The sequence below is a fragment of the Oryza brachyantha genome, chromosome 1 (genome assembly GCF_000231095.2).
Source record: "Oryza brachyantha chromosome 1, ObraRS2, whole genome shotgun sequence".
NCBI classification, from domain to species: domain Eukaryota; kingdom Viridiplantae; phylum Streptophyta; class Magnoliopsida; order Poales; family Poaceae; genus Oryza; species Oryza brachyantha.
The window spans coordinates 23,700,645-23,720,424 of NC_023163.2; the positions used below are offsets into that span (position 1 = coordinate 23,700,645).

General features: G+C 42.5%; 3 protein-coding genes across 4 annotated transcripts; all 3 read right to left on the bottom strand.

Annotated features, from left to right (window-relative positions):
* Positions 1 to 7,665: 7,665 nt before the first annotated feature.
* LOC102710839 (dynamin-related protein 5A) lies at positions 7,666 to 12,630 on the bottom strand. Of its 2 annotated transcripts, XM_015838539.2 has the most exons (8): positions 12,252 to 12,630; positions 11,964 to 12,155; positions 11,542 to 11,748; positions 10,475 to 10,903; positions 10,165 to 10,392; positions 9,890 to 10,085; positions 8,634 to 9,291; positions 7,666 to 8,057 (listed from the first exon to the last, which is right to left on the bottom strand). In XM_015838539.2, the coding sequence occupies exons 1-8, from the start codon at positions 12,618 to 12,620 to the stop codon at positions 7,871 to 7,873; spliced, it is 2,466 nt and encodes an 821-aa protein (XP_015694025.2). In that variant the 5' UTR covers positions 12,621 to 12,630; the 3' UTR covers positions 7,666 to 7,870. The 2 variants fall into 2 exon arrangements, with proteins under 2 accessions (XP_015694025.2, XP_040381551.1); XM_040525617.1 differs by having other exon boundaries at positions 11,964 to 12,630.
* Positions 12,631 to 15,451: 2,821 nt separating this feature from the next.
* Positions 15,452 to 16,683, bottom strand: LOC102714236 (early nodulin-like protein 1). Its single transcript, XM_006644639.3, has 2 exons — positions 16,416 to 16,683; positions 15,452 to 16,272 (listed from the first exon to the last, which is right to left on the bottom strand). Exons 1-2 carry the CDS (start codon positions 16,618 to 16,620, stop codon positions 15,755 to 15,757), a joined length of 723 nt encoding a protein of 240 aa, XP_006644702.3. The 5' UTR covers positions 16,621 to 16,683; the 3' UTR covers positions 15,452 to 15,754.
* A 1,023-nt stretch (positions 16,684 to 17,706) lies between these two features.
* LOC102711122 lies at positions 17,707 to 19,550 on the bottom strand. Its single transcript, XM_040528449.1, has one exon. It carries the CDS (start codon positions 19,537 to 19,539, stop codon positions 18,430 to 18,432), a length of 1,110 nt encoding a protein of 369 aa, XP_040384383.1. The 5' UTR covers positions 19,540 to 19,550; the 3' UTR covers positions 17,707 to 18,429.
* Between the last annotated feature and the right edge of the window lie 230 nt (positions 19,551 to 19,780).

Below are 19,780 nucleotides of genomic sequence, written 5' to 3' on the forward strand. Positions count from 1 at the left end.
GAGGTTAAGAAGAGAGGGAGAGGAAAGGGAGAAGGGGAGTTAGAGATGCATTGTTGTTAGAGACCTTGGATGGATGCTTTCTCTCTCCAGGGTCTATTTCTTTCCCAGCTTTGATTTCCTTTTCTTGTTCGTTTTTTTCTCATTTTATTTCTCTGTCCTTTTCGTTTTTTCCCCCTTTTACTCGGCTGTGTTGGGTAGCGTGGTACTGTGGTGGGGGCTTTTAACTTTTTGCCACTCTTACGGATTTTCATAATAGATTTGTCACTAGACCCATCTATCATAGACTCATAGGAGCTCACATGTCATAGACTCACGGTGGCAAATCTGTTAAATTTCTCACTGTGGTGTGGCCGTAGGGAATTGGGACTGGGAGCTTGGGTATATTGGTATAGAGAAAACTAGCATCATGCCCCGCGCAGATTGCGCGGCTAGATTCATTATAAAACTTCTTATATAATATTAAATATAGTTTTATATTATATTATAAATATATAATATTAAAGTAGTAATATAGTTTTAAACTTAGACCTAACGTAGATCAAATTTTTACATTTGATGCACTGCAAATTAAAACAATGACTTCTTTTATATTATCTTAATAACATAATATATCTAAGAATAATGTTACAAAATTTATAGCATAATATCTCTTATTTCGTTCGTCTTCTTTAATTATATATCTTTCATATATATATATATATATATATATATATATATATATATATATTACTTATTTATGATTTTTCATAGCCTGTTTCAGACATATTTTTAGTCATATGAGGATTTTTTTAGTTTAATCTTGCACAATATCCTCGTATGCACAATATCCTCGTAGGGATCGGATAGCAGCAGCGCCGATTAAAACACTCTGATTTTTTCCTTTCCTTGTCCGATTTCCAAAAAATATTATCTTTTCTTTTTTATCTCTTATTTTCCTTCGATTGCTCGATTAAAAAACTGACTTTTTTTCCTTTCCTTGGACGGCAGCGGCGTCGATTCAATCAAAAAACATGATTTTCCCTTCTCTTGTCCGGTTCCAAAAAATATTATCTTTTTTATCTCTTATTTTCTTCGACGGCTCGATAAAAAAAATCTGATTTTTTCCTTTTTTGTCCGATGCAAAAATCATTATTTTTTCCTTGCTTTTCTTGTCCGATCCAAAAATCATTATCTTTTCCTTTTTCAATTCCAAAAGATCACTTTTTTATCCAAAAAATCACGTTCTTTTTTCCTCCTAAAAAACTTCTTTTTATCTCTTATTTTCCTTCGATGGCTCGATAAAAAATTCGATTCCAAAAAATCATGTTCTTTTTTTTATCAAAATGACAGTTTTTTCTCCTAAAAATACTCTTTTCTTATCCATGCTGTGCGTCCATAGCGGACCCTACTGGGCCCAGGAGACTAAGAAGCAATACGTTCTTTCTTTTGTCCGATAAATTTTTTTATGTTTTTTGTCCGATTGATTTTTTTTCTTTTTTTCTTTTTTCTCTCGATTAACGTGGGATTTTTTTAGCCCGTGAGAGCGAACGTGGTGACTCCTTTTTTCTGTTACTTTATATATATAATAGATTCATGTCAACATTTATAATTTTTTCTCATGGGGTTTGTTCTAATAGAAAATTTAAACGATAACACAGAATTGTAAGAGTAATTGTCTTGAGATTTTGGGTGAAACTTACAAATATAATTATGGTATAACTGTATTGTAACTGCGTTACACTATAGTTTAGTAACTTTGAATATCTACCGCATCAAAATTTATGTAGGGAGAATGAAAGAAATCTAATTATACCAAGATTTGTGAGGGGAGAGGGGAAAATACCGCAGGGCACATAATTATGTAAAAACATAGTTATAGAGTAATCACAATACAATTAGATAGTCCCAAAATATATTATTTTTCTAAAAAAGTATATTAGCTGAAATTGCGAATGTTTTAGGAAAAAACTCCCACAAGAAAATTGGATATTTCGTATTTGAATTGTGTGTTTAGCTTGTATTTAACAATAAGAATGGTCATTTACAACCATTTTGTTCGTTATAAAAGATTGACATCTCAGGCATACATCTAGCTAGTACTCCTAATTTTGTAGTACCTAGATGGCAAGTTTTTAGCTAGATGGATTTGTTGGCTGAAAGTAGGACACTCCAAAATCGCCGATTGATCCAACGCCAGTCTCTATTCGTAGACTTCTATCTTTTCGTTTCTGTTATAAACTAAAATTTAAATTTTTAACCTTAAATTTAGAGTTAATTTTAGAGTTTGTTCTTGAAGTTTATTTTTCACCATTGACCTTTAACACCTTTAGATTGTTAAGAATACATATATAAAAATTTTATTCATAAATTATTATTTTTTTGCAAATATGTCATTTTGTTTTTTATGAAAAAACCAAACAATCATCCCAAAAGCTACCGTGGCAAACTCTGACACTTAATCAAAGAGGTCCTAGGCCAATTGGCCAAGCTGGCTCAAAATTAGTTGTAGAATGGGATCATCGTATGGCCTGTAAAAATGAAATGGAATCTTATATATATTGGACATTTCAGTTCCTGCTGCTGCTTCAGTATTTAGTAGTATGAAGGGATTGTAAAACCAACAAAAAATTCTCTGTTTCATGAATTTTAACGTTTTCAAGCCAGCTCAAGTGGATAAATTGCATGGTAAATCTCAAATTAAGAAGAAAAAAAAGGCAAATTTCATGCCTTTCATAAGATTTGTTTGAGTTTCATCGGTTTTCGGTACCAGCTCTCTGTGAAATCTAGTGGATGGAATACTATGCTTCGCAATTCACAAGCAACTGAAGCAGTTGCTGGTTCGCTACACACTAGTGCTGTGCCCCCTTGTCGTAGAGATGCCACAGGCTCTGTAGCTATGATTCTATGAAAATGGTATCAGTGCTTTGACGAAAATAAAGAGAAGACACAGAAACAGAAACAAAAATTTGGGAAACGCAAGAAAGTAGTATGCAGCACAGCAGCGCGGAGCAGTTGAAGCCGGCGACGTGGGTTGTTTTTTTCGGGTGAAACACGAGGATCGCTTTAGTCGTTCTGGTATTCGCCATCGCCCATTTCGGTGATTCGGTGAGGTCGATCGGTCGGAAGGCGTCCAAAGAAGATGCCCTCCATAAAAAAAGGGCCCGCCGCATTGACTCGACCAGGCCACCCCCCCAAATGACGGGTGTGGACCACCCCGGTGACGACGATTCCTCGCCTGCCAGCCTCGCGCCGTACGTTCTCGGGCTCCGCACTTGGCAGAATCCTTCCTTTCTCTGTGCCGCCTGCTGCTGCTGCTTGGTGCTCCATACTGACATGGTCCGAGGAAGAGTCAGCTCAGTGTCACTTCGGTACTTCACCACTCCAGACAGCAGTACAACCGGCAAAGTAGCAGAAGGGCACGCGTACGTATCTCAGCTTATCAGGAAGTGAGACTGAAGCTACAGGCTGTACGAGCCTACAAAGCACAGTGCTTTGCTCTACATTAAGCTATCCGTTCCCATTTGAGGGTCTTACATGTGCTGTGTCGTTGCGGCCGGGAAATGTGGGCGAGGAATCGCATCCGAGAATTGAGAGCTCCACGGTGGAAGAATAAGGGGAAGAATCCGGTTCCCCGTTTTAACGGCCACGGGAGCGCGCTGGGCCTGGCGCGGTTTGAGTTTGACTATTCTCGATCCGCATCGGCTCCTCATCATGAGGTGAGTGGCAGCCACTGGTTACATTTCGCGCAGTCATGCGAGGGAAATGATGCTGCTGGCCACATTTCGCTACCAAGATGTACTACTCCATCCATGGTCAAGCTAGGTAGTGTCGATCCACTTCTGCCGTAGTTGAAAATGGATCGAGCACGTTTTGAGCCACCCCAATGACAGTCTTTCAGGATTCTGTGTGATCTGTTGGCCATGTACGTAGCTTCGTGATTTCTGATCTTCTGGGTGTTCATTCATGTTGTTCAACTAGGGCAAACATTTCCCAACACGCGAATGCACAAAACCGACTCCATCCGTACCTCTATAGATCACCGATCGAGATATTTGAGTTTCCTTTACGACCCGGAATTTTCAAGATGGCACGAAGATACTCCCTACCGTCCTCCGCTGCCCGCACGATCGCTACCTAGCTTAGCTCAGCTCCACGATTCCGATCAAATTCAATTTCACCACTATCGCCAGTGTGATTCTTAATTCTCTCCCCACTCCTGTTTCCTACGTACGCGTACAGTTCTGCAGAGCACGCGGCGTCCATCAACGACGAGACATGGGCGAAAGCTTTGGCCAGTCAGTGGCTGGGCTAGACGGCGGCGACGGTGAGATCAAACCAAGCTCAGCAAGGCGGGCGCGGCGGCGTCGCCACCACAGGACGCAGAGAGCCTGGGCCTCGACGACGACCGGTCGGTTTCGGAGGGGGTGGTCAGGCCAATCATTGCCGCCAGCGAAGCGAAACGTGCCAGCTGAAACCCTGGTCAAACACTCCACGCATTCATCCATACAAGCATCACGTACGTACGCAGGCCGTTCGATCATTTGGCCAAGCTTTTGGACTCGTAGTGCACTCCAGCGTCAATCCCAGTGTGTAGCCTACAAAAGTACAACCCGGCCCTAGCAAATTGCAATCATGCAGTTCGGTCGCTCGGCCTCATCGTTTTCTAGCTTCATGTCCCGTTGTCAAATTAACTTGGATGGAGTGCGAGCGAGGCTGCAAGCTTACAGGTTCCCATGGCGTCTCTATACAGATAGTAGCTCAGAAGGCCTGTGTGGATAAGTGAGGACTACAAAGAGTTCATTGAGACCAAATCTCTGTTGCTGTAAGTATTTCACTCTCAATCCAATTGTTTTTGTGATCACGGGAGCATGATTGCACGAATTTCTGGTTGTTGAGTCCTTGTTTTCATTTTGATCTAACATGTTTTCATTTCTCAGTAGTACTACTCCATGGCAAGTGGATGAGCTTTGTTGGATGGCTTTTCTGCGTTTGGAGCCATTAAGCTTTCTTTGACCAGAAATTAAGGGTGGAGACGACCGATTCCACATCAACTACTGGCCATGAAAGGCCCATCACAATGGACCACAGCTGCTGTCACTTTTAGCTCCATAACACACATTCCATTTTAGAGATTAGGGGGGATCTACCAAGTATGGTGGATTTATTCCCTCCAGTCTCAACAGCCACCAAATCTGTGCAGAGTCTACAGTGGAATAATATAGTAAGTCTAATGTGTCCACAACGCAACCGGGTAAGGATCATGCAGCAGTTGATTTGTTGCCTCTACTGCAGCTTCTTCGGCTCCATCATGCGATCCTGCACGCCATCGATCCATAGGACCACACAAGTGGAAGATGAGATGCCCATCTGGTGACTGCGAAAATCCAGCACCAGTTCTTCTGTCTTTTAGTTATGCTCAGTTGCTCACCCTGTGTCACTCACTCACTCCCCTCCCCCGCACAGTTGGACTCACCAGACACCATCACCTCACTGTCCCCTGTAAGGCATGGAACGGGTAGAATCCAATGTACAAGCAGGTACTACTACGTCAAAAAAAAAAATTCTGGATTTTATATGTTCAGCGTTTGATCATCTGTTTTATTTGAAAAATTTATTAAAAAATTAAAAAAAATTAGTCATATGTAAAGTATTATTTATGTTTTATCATGTAATAACAATAAAAATATTAATCATAGAAAATTTTCAAATAAAATGAAGAGTATAATTCTATCCAAAAACCAAAAAATTGTCTTTTTTTGGGACGGTGGTCGTAGGAGTATTTGTTTTTCTTTCTTTGAAGATGGGAGATATATAGATGTAGTATAATTGAAGGTTTTGTTCGGGATGGCTTCAGATAGCAAATGAGTTGTGAGCTTGAAAGACAGATTGTGGCCGTGTTCTTCTTTGATTATGGATTATGGATTTTCATTTATATGTTTCTTTAACTCCTAAATGTTGTGTTTCTATATAAAATTTCGCTAGAATACGTTCCTAAAACAACTTTTCAACTCTGCAGGAGTTGATTCATTGGTTATATATACCCTAGAATAACTATCACAAAAATTAAATAACTATCAATCCATAAATTTCAACTGATATCAAAGGGGGACACATCTTCACACGTGTAGGATAGTCATATACTCATATGAGCTGAGACTAAGATTCAAAGGAATCAGCAGTAACCAGCCCCATGGACAGAGTCCGGTTATGAGGTAATTGTATATCAGAATGGATATAGATTAAAATTAAAATTTGAACTTCTTTCTCCAGCTACCAGTTAAGAATTTAGTTATGTGACTGACTCCGGTGCATTTTATTTATAGTAGAATTTAATCCATACTGCTGATCTATTTTTATTGAACGACTGTGATTAAATTATACTACCAACAATATTAAGTGCAGTAAAAATTTAAAGTGGTAATATCATCATTTTTATTGTGATATTTATTGCAAAAAAAAAACAAAATTACAAAATATTGTTAATCAAGTAATTAACAAAGTAAAAAATATTTTTTTATTAGTAGTACTACAAATAAAATGTACCAGAAAGTTGCCCTTGTTGCCCTTTAGTTTTTATTTGAATTGTTCTTCGAGGGTAATTCGAGGAATACTGGGATTCCATACTCTGGCTGCGAACTAACGCACAACCGTGACAGAATCGAACAGCATGGTGGGCACCTGATACGTACAATAGACGGACACATCTCTAAGCCAACTGATTTTCTTTCTCCATGATTTGCGAAAATGGTGAAACCGGCGACACCACCAATCATTGACCAGACGAACAGACTAGGGAAGAAAGAATTGTTGGCCACTCACTCGAGAATGGCATCGATTCCCAGGAAGACATTCCCTTCGGACAGGTACACAAGCTTCTAGTGTATTAACCCATGATAACGGTGTTTCTTTTTCATAGCTGCTAAATTATGCAAGATTTAATTTGAAGGGAAATGGCAGGAGAGGGCCACCATCCGTAAAGGAACCAGCAAAGACAAATCAAGTTATCAACGGGGTAGTTGGGTGCTTGAGATTTACATCAAGCTGCAACGCTAAGGTAGAGCACGAATATGATAAGCAGATCTGGTCCGGTTCAGCGTGGTCCACAGGCCTGCCAAACACTCTTGCCGCAGCAAGTGAGCTAAGTAGGCAGGCCTTTCTTACCAGATAGAGCTAGACCGCTAGACAGTTACTCCCAAACGAGCTACTTGGAAGTAAGTAACAGAGGACAATGGCTTAACTCACAAGAAAATACAGTTGTAAGTAAATGGAAGAAAGTGGGGAGCATGAAAGAGAAATGGGAACGAAAGCAGAAGATGTTGCCTGATCTCGGCGATTTTTCATGCTGATGACAGGAGGACAGTTGAAAATACGGTGAGATAGACGGATACAGGGAGTCATCAACTCCAACTAACAACGGGGTATATATTTATTAAGTGCACCTCTGCACACTTCACCTCGTGACCAAATCTGTTGAATTGGTTCGATGGTGCACCCATACACAACTCAACTCAAATTAATAAGAAACAGCCCAACCAGACCACCCCGCTGCATATACAATTACAAAGCAACAGAGCAAAAGGGCAATATCGATGGTGTTGTATCCTAAGATGATTTGTATATCGGTTGTGTAGTAGCTGTGCACACACTGGTACGATTTGAGATCATCAAATCATCTACAAGTTGCCGTTTTAATCTATATTTGCCAATCATAGCCAATTTTCTAGCAAGTAGGCTATCAATGTTGAACACATGAGAAGAGGTACAACATGTCAATAAGGAATTTGACAACAGAAACTACTTGTAATAACGACAGAAGCATGGGGCGAAAGAATGCCGAACAGAAACAGAAACTCACCAAGAACTCCGATCTATCATCCAGAAAAGATCTCCGTTACAGGGTCCGAGATATGTTCTTAAACTCATTCAAACAGGACAACAGAATCTTTTGACGTTTCAGCAGAGATTGACGCTCGTTCTGGATAGCATCAACTGCACCAGGTGCCACGAACATGTCCATGAACCTATCGTCGTTGACAGCAAACAGCTCGAAGCCAAGTGCCAAAAACAACCGCTCACGACTGCATTGTATAAGTTGAGTGCATATCAGTGAAGGACAAAACACACGTATACTGGATAGGCGCACAAATTTAAAAGGCTAGCATCTATCAACGATGCTATCAATAATTATATGTGGAGTTGTTTCAAAAAAAAAATAATTATATGTGCAGTAGCAGGCTAGCCCTAGCAGCCATGCCAGAAATATATACAATTCACATATAATACTATCTACTATACTTATGGCGTAGTATTCTACATTTTGCTTTATCGATTAACTAATAGTGCTTCAGATGGTTATTCCTCAAAATCCAAATATATCACTCATTTACTGCCAAGAGACAGTATCACAGGAACCATGGTGAACATGGAATTTCGGGGTTATGGAAGTGTTTGATGCACATCTTAGAAGGGGAAGTCCTTGATGTATTTGTGATCATATGTGCTCAGCTAGATAAATACATCGATGACAGCAGACAACTCATCAGCCTAGACCTAGATCAATTGTAGTAGTTTAAAAATTCATATGGTTACTACCAAATTGAACAGGCAGAAAGAGAACAAAATGTGTATTAACATAGTTAGAAGTTCAGGCATACCAGGGGGTCAGGAATCCAGAGTTCAATGCGGAGGGTACATTCCTTTCAATTAGGACTTCTCGCATTTTGGCGAAATACTGAGCAGATATTGAGCATATGCTCGAGTACGATGACCCTTGTTTTGAGCCAAGATCATCAGCACCAACCACATTGTTATGATGATTCCTGTTTGCATATGCTGCCATCCTTGCATGTCTTTTTCTTGCACCACCATCATTCAAGTTCCCGTTGTCTTTCTTCTTACCACCATTCATATCAACTGGAAGATCAGGAGAAGGTGTCTCAGGAACCGTCAGCTGGCTTTCTCTCAGAACTTCCTTTGGCTCATTTCCTTTAGCAGGTGGTGTCATATGTTGATGATCCTTTGGTGGCACATTCTCCTGAGCTTCTTCAAGGGCAGAACCACTGTCTGATAGGTCAAAAGATGTGACTCCCGGGAAGTGGTTAAACCTGTGCATGGAGTTTGCTACAGACCCAACACCACTAAGGAAATCGTTCTCATAACAAATATGGGAGTAGGGACTTGTAACTGAATCAAGGTGATGCCGCACTATCTGTTTGCATTGCTTGGACAAGTCCTTGACAAACTTATAGTATGAACAGCGGAGAGCAGCAAGGAAGCCGACATATCCATCCATGTCTTCAACATTTTGGTGATCTGCCAGGGAAAATACAAAAAAAGTATGAAAACGATTTAACAAATTGGTGTACTCCAATTGACTTCTGACATATGCAAAAGCTCAGCTATAGTTCCATGCAAAAGGTGAAAATAATGAGATCTTGTTGACTTCTTACAACATAAAAATGACAAAGATCATATGTCAGATTAAGACATAAAGTTTGAAGAGATAAACGCGAATAACAAGTGATTCATAGCAATATCAACAAAAAGAGTAGCACACCAGCAGACACCAACAAGATAATTGATAATATAAATTTTGCATAAAGAAAGTGATCGCAAGTAATAGCAAAAACACATGTTACATAAAGTAGAGGAATTCAGATAATTAATTGCACAACGTTGGTGAGAAAAAAAGATGAAATATATATTTTCTTCCGATATTGTGTTCCAGAGAGCAAAAACTACTAATAGTAGCGTCTTTTCATCTTGTCTGACTGTGAAACTGAGCAAACTGCAAAGAGTTTCTAGAAATCACAAAACATGACCATGATCGGTTTAAAAATTACTCATCTAAATTGTCAGCATGTAATTGTAGTAAGTGAGATGAACCCCTGCAGAGACATCCAGAACTTACATTTTGAGTCTTGATAGCGGCATCGCTCCATTGCTAGGTCAAATAGACTTTGTAGGACAAATGCCAGACGATCACATGCTGTATCAATAAGAGGAGCAAGCCATGATCGTGCGGCTGCACGTGCTATCTCGGCTGCTGCCTCAGTCAACCCACTACTCCCACCTCTTCCAGCATGGGCAAGTAGTATGTTTGCAACCTGATGGTATCAGTATAACAAATTAAGAAATCTTCCATTTAACTTCTTGTATACATATGTAGGTTGAATTTAAACACACCTTCTCCCTTGAAACTTGTGGGCACTCCATTGAGTATGTTGCACAGCGGAACTCATGCATTACTCTTTCAAAAGCTGCACCGCCATATAACTTAAGACTCGAGTTGGGAGGTTTTACAGATATGTTAATGCCAGGCCAGCTGCCTATACCACTATGCATTTGTTCCTCTTCTGTAGTTTTCCCCCATAGCTCTGGTGCTGGATCAGCTGCTCCATCAAGTAGTGCACGCTATGATAAGAGAGTATAATTTCAATTAGTTCTAGAGTTTTTAGAAGAGATGTTAAGGTTAGAATGTGGGTTCTGTACGTACCAAATGCGTGCAGATATTAGCAGCATGAAGCATAGCTGATCTTCTCAGCTGAGAGACATCAGATGTAGCTTCCAATTTGGAGTCCAGTCTGGATAGGTCCATTGAGACTTCACTGCATCTCTGCTCTAACAATGCCAGGGTTGCTGGAGCTGCTTCTTTGTACCTCTTCTGAAGTTCAGATTCCAGGTACTTCTTGAGACAGCTGAACCCAATGTATGGTCCATATTTCTCTTCATTGAAGCCACCCTTAACACTGTCTCTCAAGTGACGCAACACATCGATATCAACCTGGCAAATTTGCCTCCGGAACTCTTCATTGGAGATTGTTCCACGATCCTTTGGAAGAGCCACGAAGAATGGGTGTATATTATCCCCCAGATACCCACTTGCGCTCAAGTAGCTATCGACCTCCCAACGTTCCGTAAATTCCTTCAAATGGTCAAGACAGACACGGTTTCATAAGGCACGATGTCAGTACAAATCATACGGAATAGCTCACACAGAAGACGTAATTGAATCTTATGTGCAGATAGGGAATTCACCGAAAACCGAACCGGAATAACCGATTTATACGGTTATTTCGGTTTCCGGTTTTTAAATTGGTTTTAAAAATTAATTAGTTCGGTTTTCGGTTTTTGGTTTTTTAATCAGTTTTTATTTTTAGAAACCGAAATAACCAAATTAACTGAACTTACACCTCACTAGTTCGTATTCTGTAAGTTGCGGCCTAGCTCAACCCAATAGGCAAGTGTGAATATGCGATGCAACCTCTACTCCTCAGTCTCCTTCCGTGAGTCTATAACTATCGGTCTATTATTCATGGTGTTTTGAACTTATTGTTGCCATTTTATCGGTGAAACTATAACGACTAATCTTATAAAGATCTGTTAATAATTTTGGTTTTTAGCCAATAACCGAAATAATTCGGTTATTTAGGTTTGGTTAATAATTTTCCAGTGTAAATTTCGGTTTTCAATAATAAAAACCGAAATATTAAAAAACCGAATAGATTGCACTAACCGATTGCCCAGCCCTATGTACAGATGTTGATTGTTCTGAAGGAATACCTTGAGACGGTTATCAAACTTGGAGATGACGATCATTGTGCGCCTGAAAGTGGGATCAATATCTCTAATAGCATCCAACCAGAGTGACGAGCACCACTCAACACTGCTTTGCTGGAGGAACAGAAGGAGGCGGTGGGGTGGGCTCGCTAGTGACTTCACCATTGACAAAATCTCTTCTGGAGTACTCTCTGGCTCACCTTTCTTAGCCTAAAAAAATACAACAAATCTATCAATTAGCTAGAACAGACTAAACGACCGCCCTAAGAACATTACTGACAGACCAAGCAATGCAATCTTCTTCATTGAGGTATGAGAAGTCACAATATAATAAGCAATTTGTTCATTCAGGTGTGAGAAGTCGTAAGATAACAAGCAACCATTTTAACTGAGGTATGAAAAGTCCTAATTTCACCTGTACCTACCTTAAGCACGAAACCTGGAGTGTCAATGATGGTGAGGTTGGGACAGTAAGCGTACTCCGCCCTCATGACGATGGGCTTGGACGAGACTGCGGCCTGAATCTTCCTGAGGTGAGCCTCAGTCCGCTGCTTGATGAGGTCGGCGATGGCTGTGGCCAGAACCATGGGGCTCCCGTACTCCTCCGAGTCCTCCTCCTGAAACAAACCAGGCTGATGAACCTTTCGCTCGACTAGGCTTGACATGAGAGAGGCGAGGAGGGCGAACCCTACGGGAAGAAGAGGCACACACACCTGGAAGCGGCACCGTGGATCGAGGGCGGTGGGGTCGTGGACCATCTGGAGGACGAGGGGGCGGCGGGTCCCCATCTCGACCTCGCGGACGTTGAAGCGGAAGCCGAGGAGGGCCTCCAGGAGGGAGCTCTTCCCGTCCGATTGGCCGCCGATGGCCACAATCTCGGGGATCGGGAGCTTCTCGCCGAACGCCACCGCCGCGGCCTGCAACCGGTTGTACGCCTCGAACCGCGCCTTCGAGTCCGACGCTGCCGCGGCAGCAGCGGCCGCCGCCACCGAATCTGCGGCCCGTCTGGTGGAAGGGGACGGCGCGGCCTTGGGGTTCGGTGTCCTCCCCGTCGCCGGCGACGAGAACGCGTTGGTCGCCATGGGATGGATGCGAGTAGGCACTGTCCCCCAGAATTCGGATTTTGAATTTGAAAAGCGGAGAGGCGTTGGGTAGAGGCGGCTCCGCGGCTGGATGGGAGCGTCCGAGCGTGGGAGCGAGCAGATGGTATCTGCTCCTATTATACACACACATGGGATGATGGGGAAGATAGGGGCCTGTTCGGCCAGCCATTGAGACTTCCGGCCTAGCCCATGTCTGACAGTATGAGAGCATTTCTTCTTTTTCTTCTTTTTCGCATTTACTAACCATCAGTTAACAGAGTTTTTCTAATAATCAACTAGCATGATGGCCCACGCATATGCGCTGCTAGGATCGTTATAAACTATAGTTATAAGGTCTCTTATGTAAATAATAATTACTTTTTAATTGTTTAATTCTAATTTAAATTTTTCTAATTATATTTTTACATGAAACCTCGTTTACCTTTATTCTAAATAGTACTGGTACATAAACTCTTTCCTGCATAATATTTAATTTATAATTCAGAGTATAGATACTTCTAAATTATATTTATGAATGAACACTTCCTCTTAATTTTTCCAATTTTTAACTAAAATTTTAGATCTTTGCAAATTATATTTATAGATGGACTTTTCCCTCAATATCAATTATTTTAAAACTTTTAATCCAAGATTTGAAATTTTCTAAACAATATTTACACATGGACTCTTTTTATTGTTTTTTATTTTATTCTAAAATTATATTTATAATACGATTCTTTTTAACCGGAATTTTAGATATTTCCAAATTTTATTTATAGATGGACTCGTCCCTTGATATTAATTATTTTATTTTTTTAATCCAAGATTTCCAAATTCTATTTATACATACACTCTTCCCTTAATATCAATTACTTAAAAAAAATTTATTCGATATTTCAATTTTTCTATACTTTATTACGCATGAACTCTTTTTATTAGTTTTAATTGATCTTTTCTTTCCTTGTCAGATCGTAAAAAATAACATTATCTTTCTTTAATTTTCATTGTCCGATTCAAAAGAAACCGTTCTTCTCTCTTTTTATTTTCTCTTATATTGATCAGGATTTTTTTTAAGAAAACTTAAAATATCCTATTGATATTTTTTCTTTTGTTCGATTGATCTTTTACTTTTGTTTTTCTCTGATGTCCGATTTATGTGTTCTTGACTGATCTTTTCTTTTTTTTATTGCTATTGATCAGGATATGAGATTTTTTTATTGCTATTGATCAAGATTCTATAAGAAAACCTGATCTATCCTATTGATTTTTTTCTCTTGTCCGATTGATCTTTTCTTTTTTTTTCCTCTCCTATTTTTTTCGATTAATGTTTAAATTTCTAGCATGTGAGAGACAAAGTTTTTTTTCCAATTGATCTTCCAAAAAAATGTTATCTTTTCTTTTTTATCTATTATTTTTCTTCGATTAATGTGGGGTTTTCTAGCCCGCGAGAGCAAACGTGGTTTTTAAATATTTTTAAATTGTATTTTATAAATTGACTTTTCCCTCGATATCAGTTATTTTAAAAATCCACATCCTCGTAACGCTTCGGATTTTTTCCTTTTCTTGTCAGATTCAAAAAAAATATTATCTTTTCTTTTTTATTTATTATTTTCTTCGATTAATATGGGATTTTCCAGTATGTGAGAGTAAACGTGGTTTTTAGATATTTTCAAATTGTATTTATAGATGGACTCTTTCCTTAATATCAATTATTTTAAAAATTTTAATTCGAGATTTCCAACTTGTATTTATATATGGACTCTTTCCTCAATATCAGTGACTTAAAAAATTTTTATCCGAGATTTAGATTTTCTAAACTTTATTACGCATGGACTCTTTTTGTTATTTTCTTTATTATTAATTGATCTTTTTTCCTTGTCCGATTTAAAAAATAACGTTATCTCCAATGTCCGATTGATTAAAGCTGTCGTGAACCAATTTGCCAAAGCAAAGCCGAACGGAACATTAATTACATGCCACTAATGTGCTATCCGATTGATTTTATTGCTACCCGATTGTTTTTTTTCCTTTTATCTGATTGATTTTTTCTTTTTTCACCTATTTTTTTCGATTAACGTGGAAGCTTCTTTTTCTATTACTTTATATATAATAGATTTCACAACCTTCTGACCTGTAAGATATTTGAGCTCCAACCTTATTCTCTGTTAACGAACTTATTGTCTGTGGCACATGTAAATCTAATGTCATATTAGGTTCCGGGTGAGGATATGGACAAAGGAAGAAATTTTTAGTAAGATGACTAAGGTGAATCCCTAGTTTAGAGGGAGGCTAGGGAATCTCATAATCCCACCGGTGGCTGTCACCTTCGCTGCATCCATGAGACCCCATACCTGTTGTCGTTGTAGCCACCTTCGTCGGACCCGGCCTCCTGAGGTCATCATCGTTCGATCTGGCTTTCCTAGATTCACGCGGTTGGATCTAGCCGTCACTGCCATAGCCACCTTATTAGGAGCATTTAACTATTTGCCATTTCTTATAAGTGATATTAACTTTTTGCCACTCACATGTGTCTATGACATGTGGGTCTGGGCCTACATGTCATAGATACGTGAGATTAAGACTACTCGTAAGAGTGACAAATGGTTAAATTTCCCACCTTAGCGGGTGCGCTGAGTTGTCACGCGCCGTGAATCGAGTGCAAAAATCATTTTTAGTGTAGTGTTGGGAGATTGTTTCTCCCTTGGTTCCTCCCCATGGGGTGCCGTTTAGTTCTACCCATGGCTCCAAATAGAGAAATTCCCGGTCATGTGTCAAATAGGGGGTATTGCCAGTCATGCACTAAAACCTTTAGCCGTCGATAAATATTTTGAATTTTAACTAGGTTCACCATCAAGTCTTCAGGGCAGAGATACCAGATGAAATCACTAAACCATTTCACACTGCTGAAATATTAATTGGTTTCGGGCTATATAGCATTGTCACACATACGTATTATTGGTTGAGACCAACAATATCTGAATGTTCAGAAAACAATCCATTTGCTATACATCGCCCTCTTTATTTTGTGGATGGAACTATAACTACTAGTACTAGCGTGACTTGTACATATCTTGAAAGATCGTAAATTCGCCATGGAAGTAGAACGTCCTGCCCAATCCCAATGTACAAACATTTCAGATCATCAACAAAGCCCCTAAAACCCCAGTAGCAACACCGGCGATCACTCCGTCCAACCCTGCCGAACCGGACGTCGGCGGTGGCGCCCCAAGCGAGCTGCTGCGCGACATTGTCCTGCCGCCAGAATCACCCAACGAGCTCTTGCCCGGAGCCTGCGCGTGCTCAGGCGCTGAGGCCCAGAGCGGCGGGGCGCGCGGAGCGGTAGCACCGGTTGGCGGGAACGCCGGCCACGTCGACGACTCGGAGGAGCCAGCAGGCCCGGCCGGCACCGGCGCTTCGGACGGCTTCGTCGGGCGCACCGCCATCACGACGATGTACAGCTTCTGCCCCTTCTGGCACCGGTCCTCGTCGCCGCTGATGAAGAAGAAGGGGCCGGACCGGTCGAACCGGAACACCGAGCGGCCGGCGGCGACGTCCTCGAGCCGCCGGACCGGGCTGCCCCTGTTGCACGCGTCGAAGTCCGACTCCGTCACCTGCAGCACCGGGCCCGCGGCCTCGTCGTCGTGCATGAACACTGCGAGCCAATAAACATCGCACGTACACACACTTCAATGATCCTCAACCAAAATCCTGGTGCTACACGCACGTGTAATATCGGAATACGTATAAGTTTACACATCGATGAGGAATTTAAGGAGATCGAGGGGACGCACGTACCAATGGTGTCGTTCACCTGGAACCGGTTGCGCTCTGCCCAATGGTTGAAGCTCTCGGCGGGGTCGACGACCCAGCCGTTGCGACCGCCGGCGTAGAAGACGTATGCCTCCGACGAGGAAACCAAGGCGGCGACGGCCAGAACGGCCATAAACCAAGCTGCGCACGGCCACCTCCTGGACGCCTCCATGACCACCACCACCACCATCTCGGTCGATTTGATCAGATACACACTACGGATCGTACTCCACTAGAGTGCAGTTAAGGTGGTTGTATGCGTACGGCGGAGAGGGTAGCGGCTGCAGCTGCATATATAGCGCGCGGATACGGTTGCTGACCCCGCGCGGGCGTGCACAGGTGGAGGCTCTCGAGAAAGGCTCCGGTATGACTCCGCATGAGCCCGCTATGGAAGCGCACCGCTTTGTGTGTTGGGTAACTTGGGTTGTTGCCGTGGATCTCAATCCTCTCCGGGTCTACGACGTCATGCGCGGCAAGAATCCGAGGGAGATAATTCCGACGTGCACACATCATCAGGTTGGGCTGTGAATCGTAGAGAGCGACAAACATTCCGTATTTTTCACTCTCTCTCAATTGATCAGACGGAATTGTTTAACTTCTATAGATGAATTTTTTGGTTTGGATTCTATGGATGAAATTTCGGACAGGACATACATTAACATGGTTCGCTTGTTAAAGTATGCCGCTTATTTGGCTTGTAAGCAGGAAACAAAACACTGTCAATTGGCTTGCAGAACTGACGAATTACGAGGTGCAATTGTGCCAGCGACACTAAAAGTACGTATTAGGAACTAGCAGGCTCATTTTCGCGAGGGCCTTGAGACTAAATAAGTGGCTGTTTGGATCATGGATTTTTTTTTCCCTTGTCACATCAGATGTTTTGACGTTAATTAGGAGTATTAAATATAGGCCGATAACAAAACTAATCGCATAAATAAAGGCTATTTCATTAGACAATTTTTTAAGCCTAATTAATCCACGATTAGCAAATGTTTACTATAGTATCACATTCGCTAAACTAAGTGGCTGTTTGGATCCAGGGACTTTTTATAGTCCCTTGTCATATCGGATGTTTGAACGTTAATTAGGAGTATTAAATATAGACCGATAACAAAACTAATCGCATAAATAAAGGCTATTTCATTAGACAATTTTTTAAGCCTAATTAATTCACGATTAGCAAATGTTTACTGTAGTATCATATTCGCTAATTATGGACTAATTAGGCTCAATAGATTCGTCTCATGAAATAGTCCAGAGTATGAGATGAGTTTTATTAATAGTCTATATTTAATATTTATAATTAGTGTCCAAACATTCAATATGACAGGGACTTAGAAAAGGACCTTGGGATCAAACACCTCCTAAAGTCGTCGAGCTGAAACATGAGTTCAGAAATCGAATCAGGGCCCCAACTGAACTCGCATTGAGAATTGGAGAACCATGGCAAATAGATTCAGAACCCAAGTGCAACTGCTCAGAGACAAGACAATAATATTCATTAACAGATTTATCTAGACACACACAGAATTGATATCACAGATCAGAGTAAAACTGCCTCTGTATTGTTTATGCTTCTTACCCTCCATTAACGAAGAGCCGACTGAACTGAAAGAATCATACAAGCCGACTGAACTGAAAGAATCATACAAGTGCGTATGCTTCCTATCCTCCATCTACCATCTGCACTTCTGCAGAAGTGCCAACTGAATTGAAAGAAATGTACTAGTGCGTATGCTCTTATCCTTCATCTGCAGAAGAGCCAACTGAAATATGCAAGCGCGTCTGCTTCTTATCTTCCATTGGCAGTTAATTGTTAACATCAAGTCTATTTTTCACACAAAAAAAGTTCTCCTGCCTTTTCTGTGTTAATTCATTCATGTTACAGAAATTCCTCATGTCGCAGAGTGAAGCGTTTCCTCCAATCCTCCAACCAGTACAGTTCTCATCTTTGGTCAGACACTCACGAACGATTAAGAACAATCAACAACGACAAACCTCAGTTCAGGTGCTCCTCAATCCAATCGAATATTTCATCGGTGTGCAAGCTCGTCATCTCATGGTAACCATATGCAAGATTAAGCTCCTCCTGGATGTGCTCAGCCCATCCAGACACCTCCTCCCAGAACCCCCTCTTCACCACCGCTTCTTTCCATGGCGTTGCGCGGCCATCCTTCCTCATGTACCCTCTCTCGTCGACGAACCCTTCCTCCTTGAACACCCTCCAAATCCTTTCCGACAATCCTTGGTTCAGCCTCGGTATCCTATCGGACAGGATCGTCGGCGTTAGAGGGAGCTCCTGGCTCAGGATCTCCTTCACCTCAACGCCATTCCTCCGCAGCATCTTGGAATTCCTCTCCACCAATGCCGCCCTCCGCTGGTCCTTGGGCATGTGCAGGAACATTGCGGGAGGGTATCCCGCCGGAACGCCGCCCGGGCCGAAAGAGCCCTCGGCGATCATAAGGACGACGGCGGCGAGCTTCATCCCGGCAGCGAGCCGGGAGACGAAGTACCCACCGGACGACGCGCCAAGGGCCGTCACGGGAAGGTCCCCGAGGCCCCTCTCGGCGGTCCAGGACTGGATCCCCCGCTTGGCGGCGCTCACCTCCTGCCCCATCGACCAGCACTCCCTCGCGCTCGCCAGGGCCAGCACCGCGAACCGCCTCCGTAGCGCGCGTTCAGTGATGGCGATGTCCTCCGGCAGGCCTACGCACCCCGGGCAGCGCGGGGACGGGGGCCAGAAGTTCTCCGGCCGGCAGTGGCAGCCGTGGGCGACGAAGAGGACCGCCCTGGCCGGCGCCGCGGGGAGCTCCCAGATGGCACGCGCACCCCCTATGGACCCCACCGTCGGAGAAAACAGAGCCCGCCCCGATTCACGGGCTTCGTCTACGCGGCCGGTGGAGGTCACGGCCCGGGACGACGTGGTGACGCTGGAGTAGAGGAATACGCCGGCGGCGCCAATCAGTAGGAAGGTCAAAGCCAGAGTCGATGCGACGGGGGTGGCCCGAGCTAGTCTCTTGGGAGGCGACGTCGCCCGGCTCGGCAGGTGAGCCGCGCCGCTCATCTGCCTCCTCTGGAGCGGGGAAGGGGAGGCGAGCGCGAGTGGCATGAGGAGATCTCGCCGCCGGGACCTGAAGAGAGAACAGAACACTACGTTGACATTTGCCAGCCGCAAAACGGATGAAATGAGATGGGCCGCATGGATTATTAATGGGCTTTACATGTGGAGTATGGGATGGGCCTTAAGAGGCCAACGCGGCAACACCGTGAATCTTGTTCCCAATGGGTTGGGCTGTCATTGTCGGTCTATAGCTTCCAAAGGCTCCTGAATCGCATGAGCCTTAGATTTC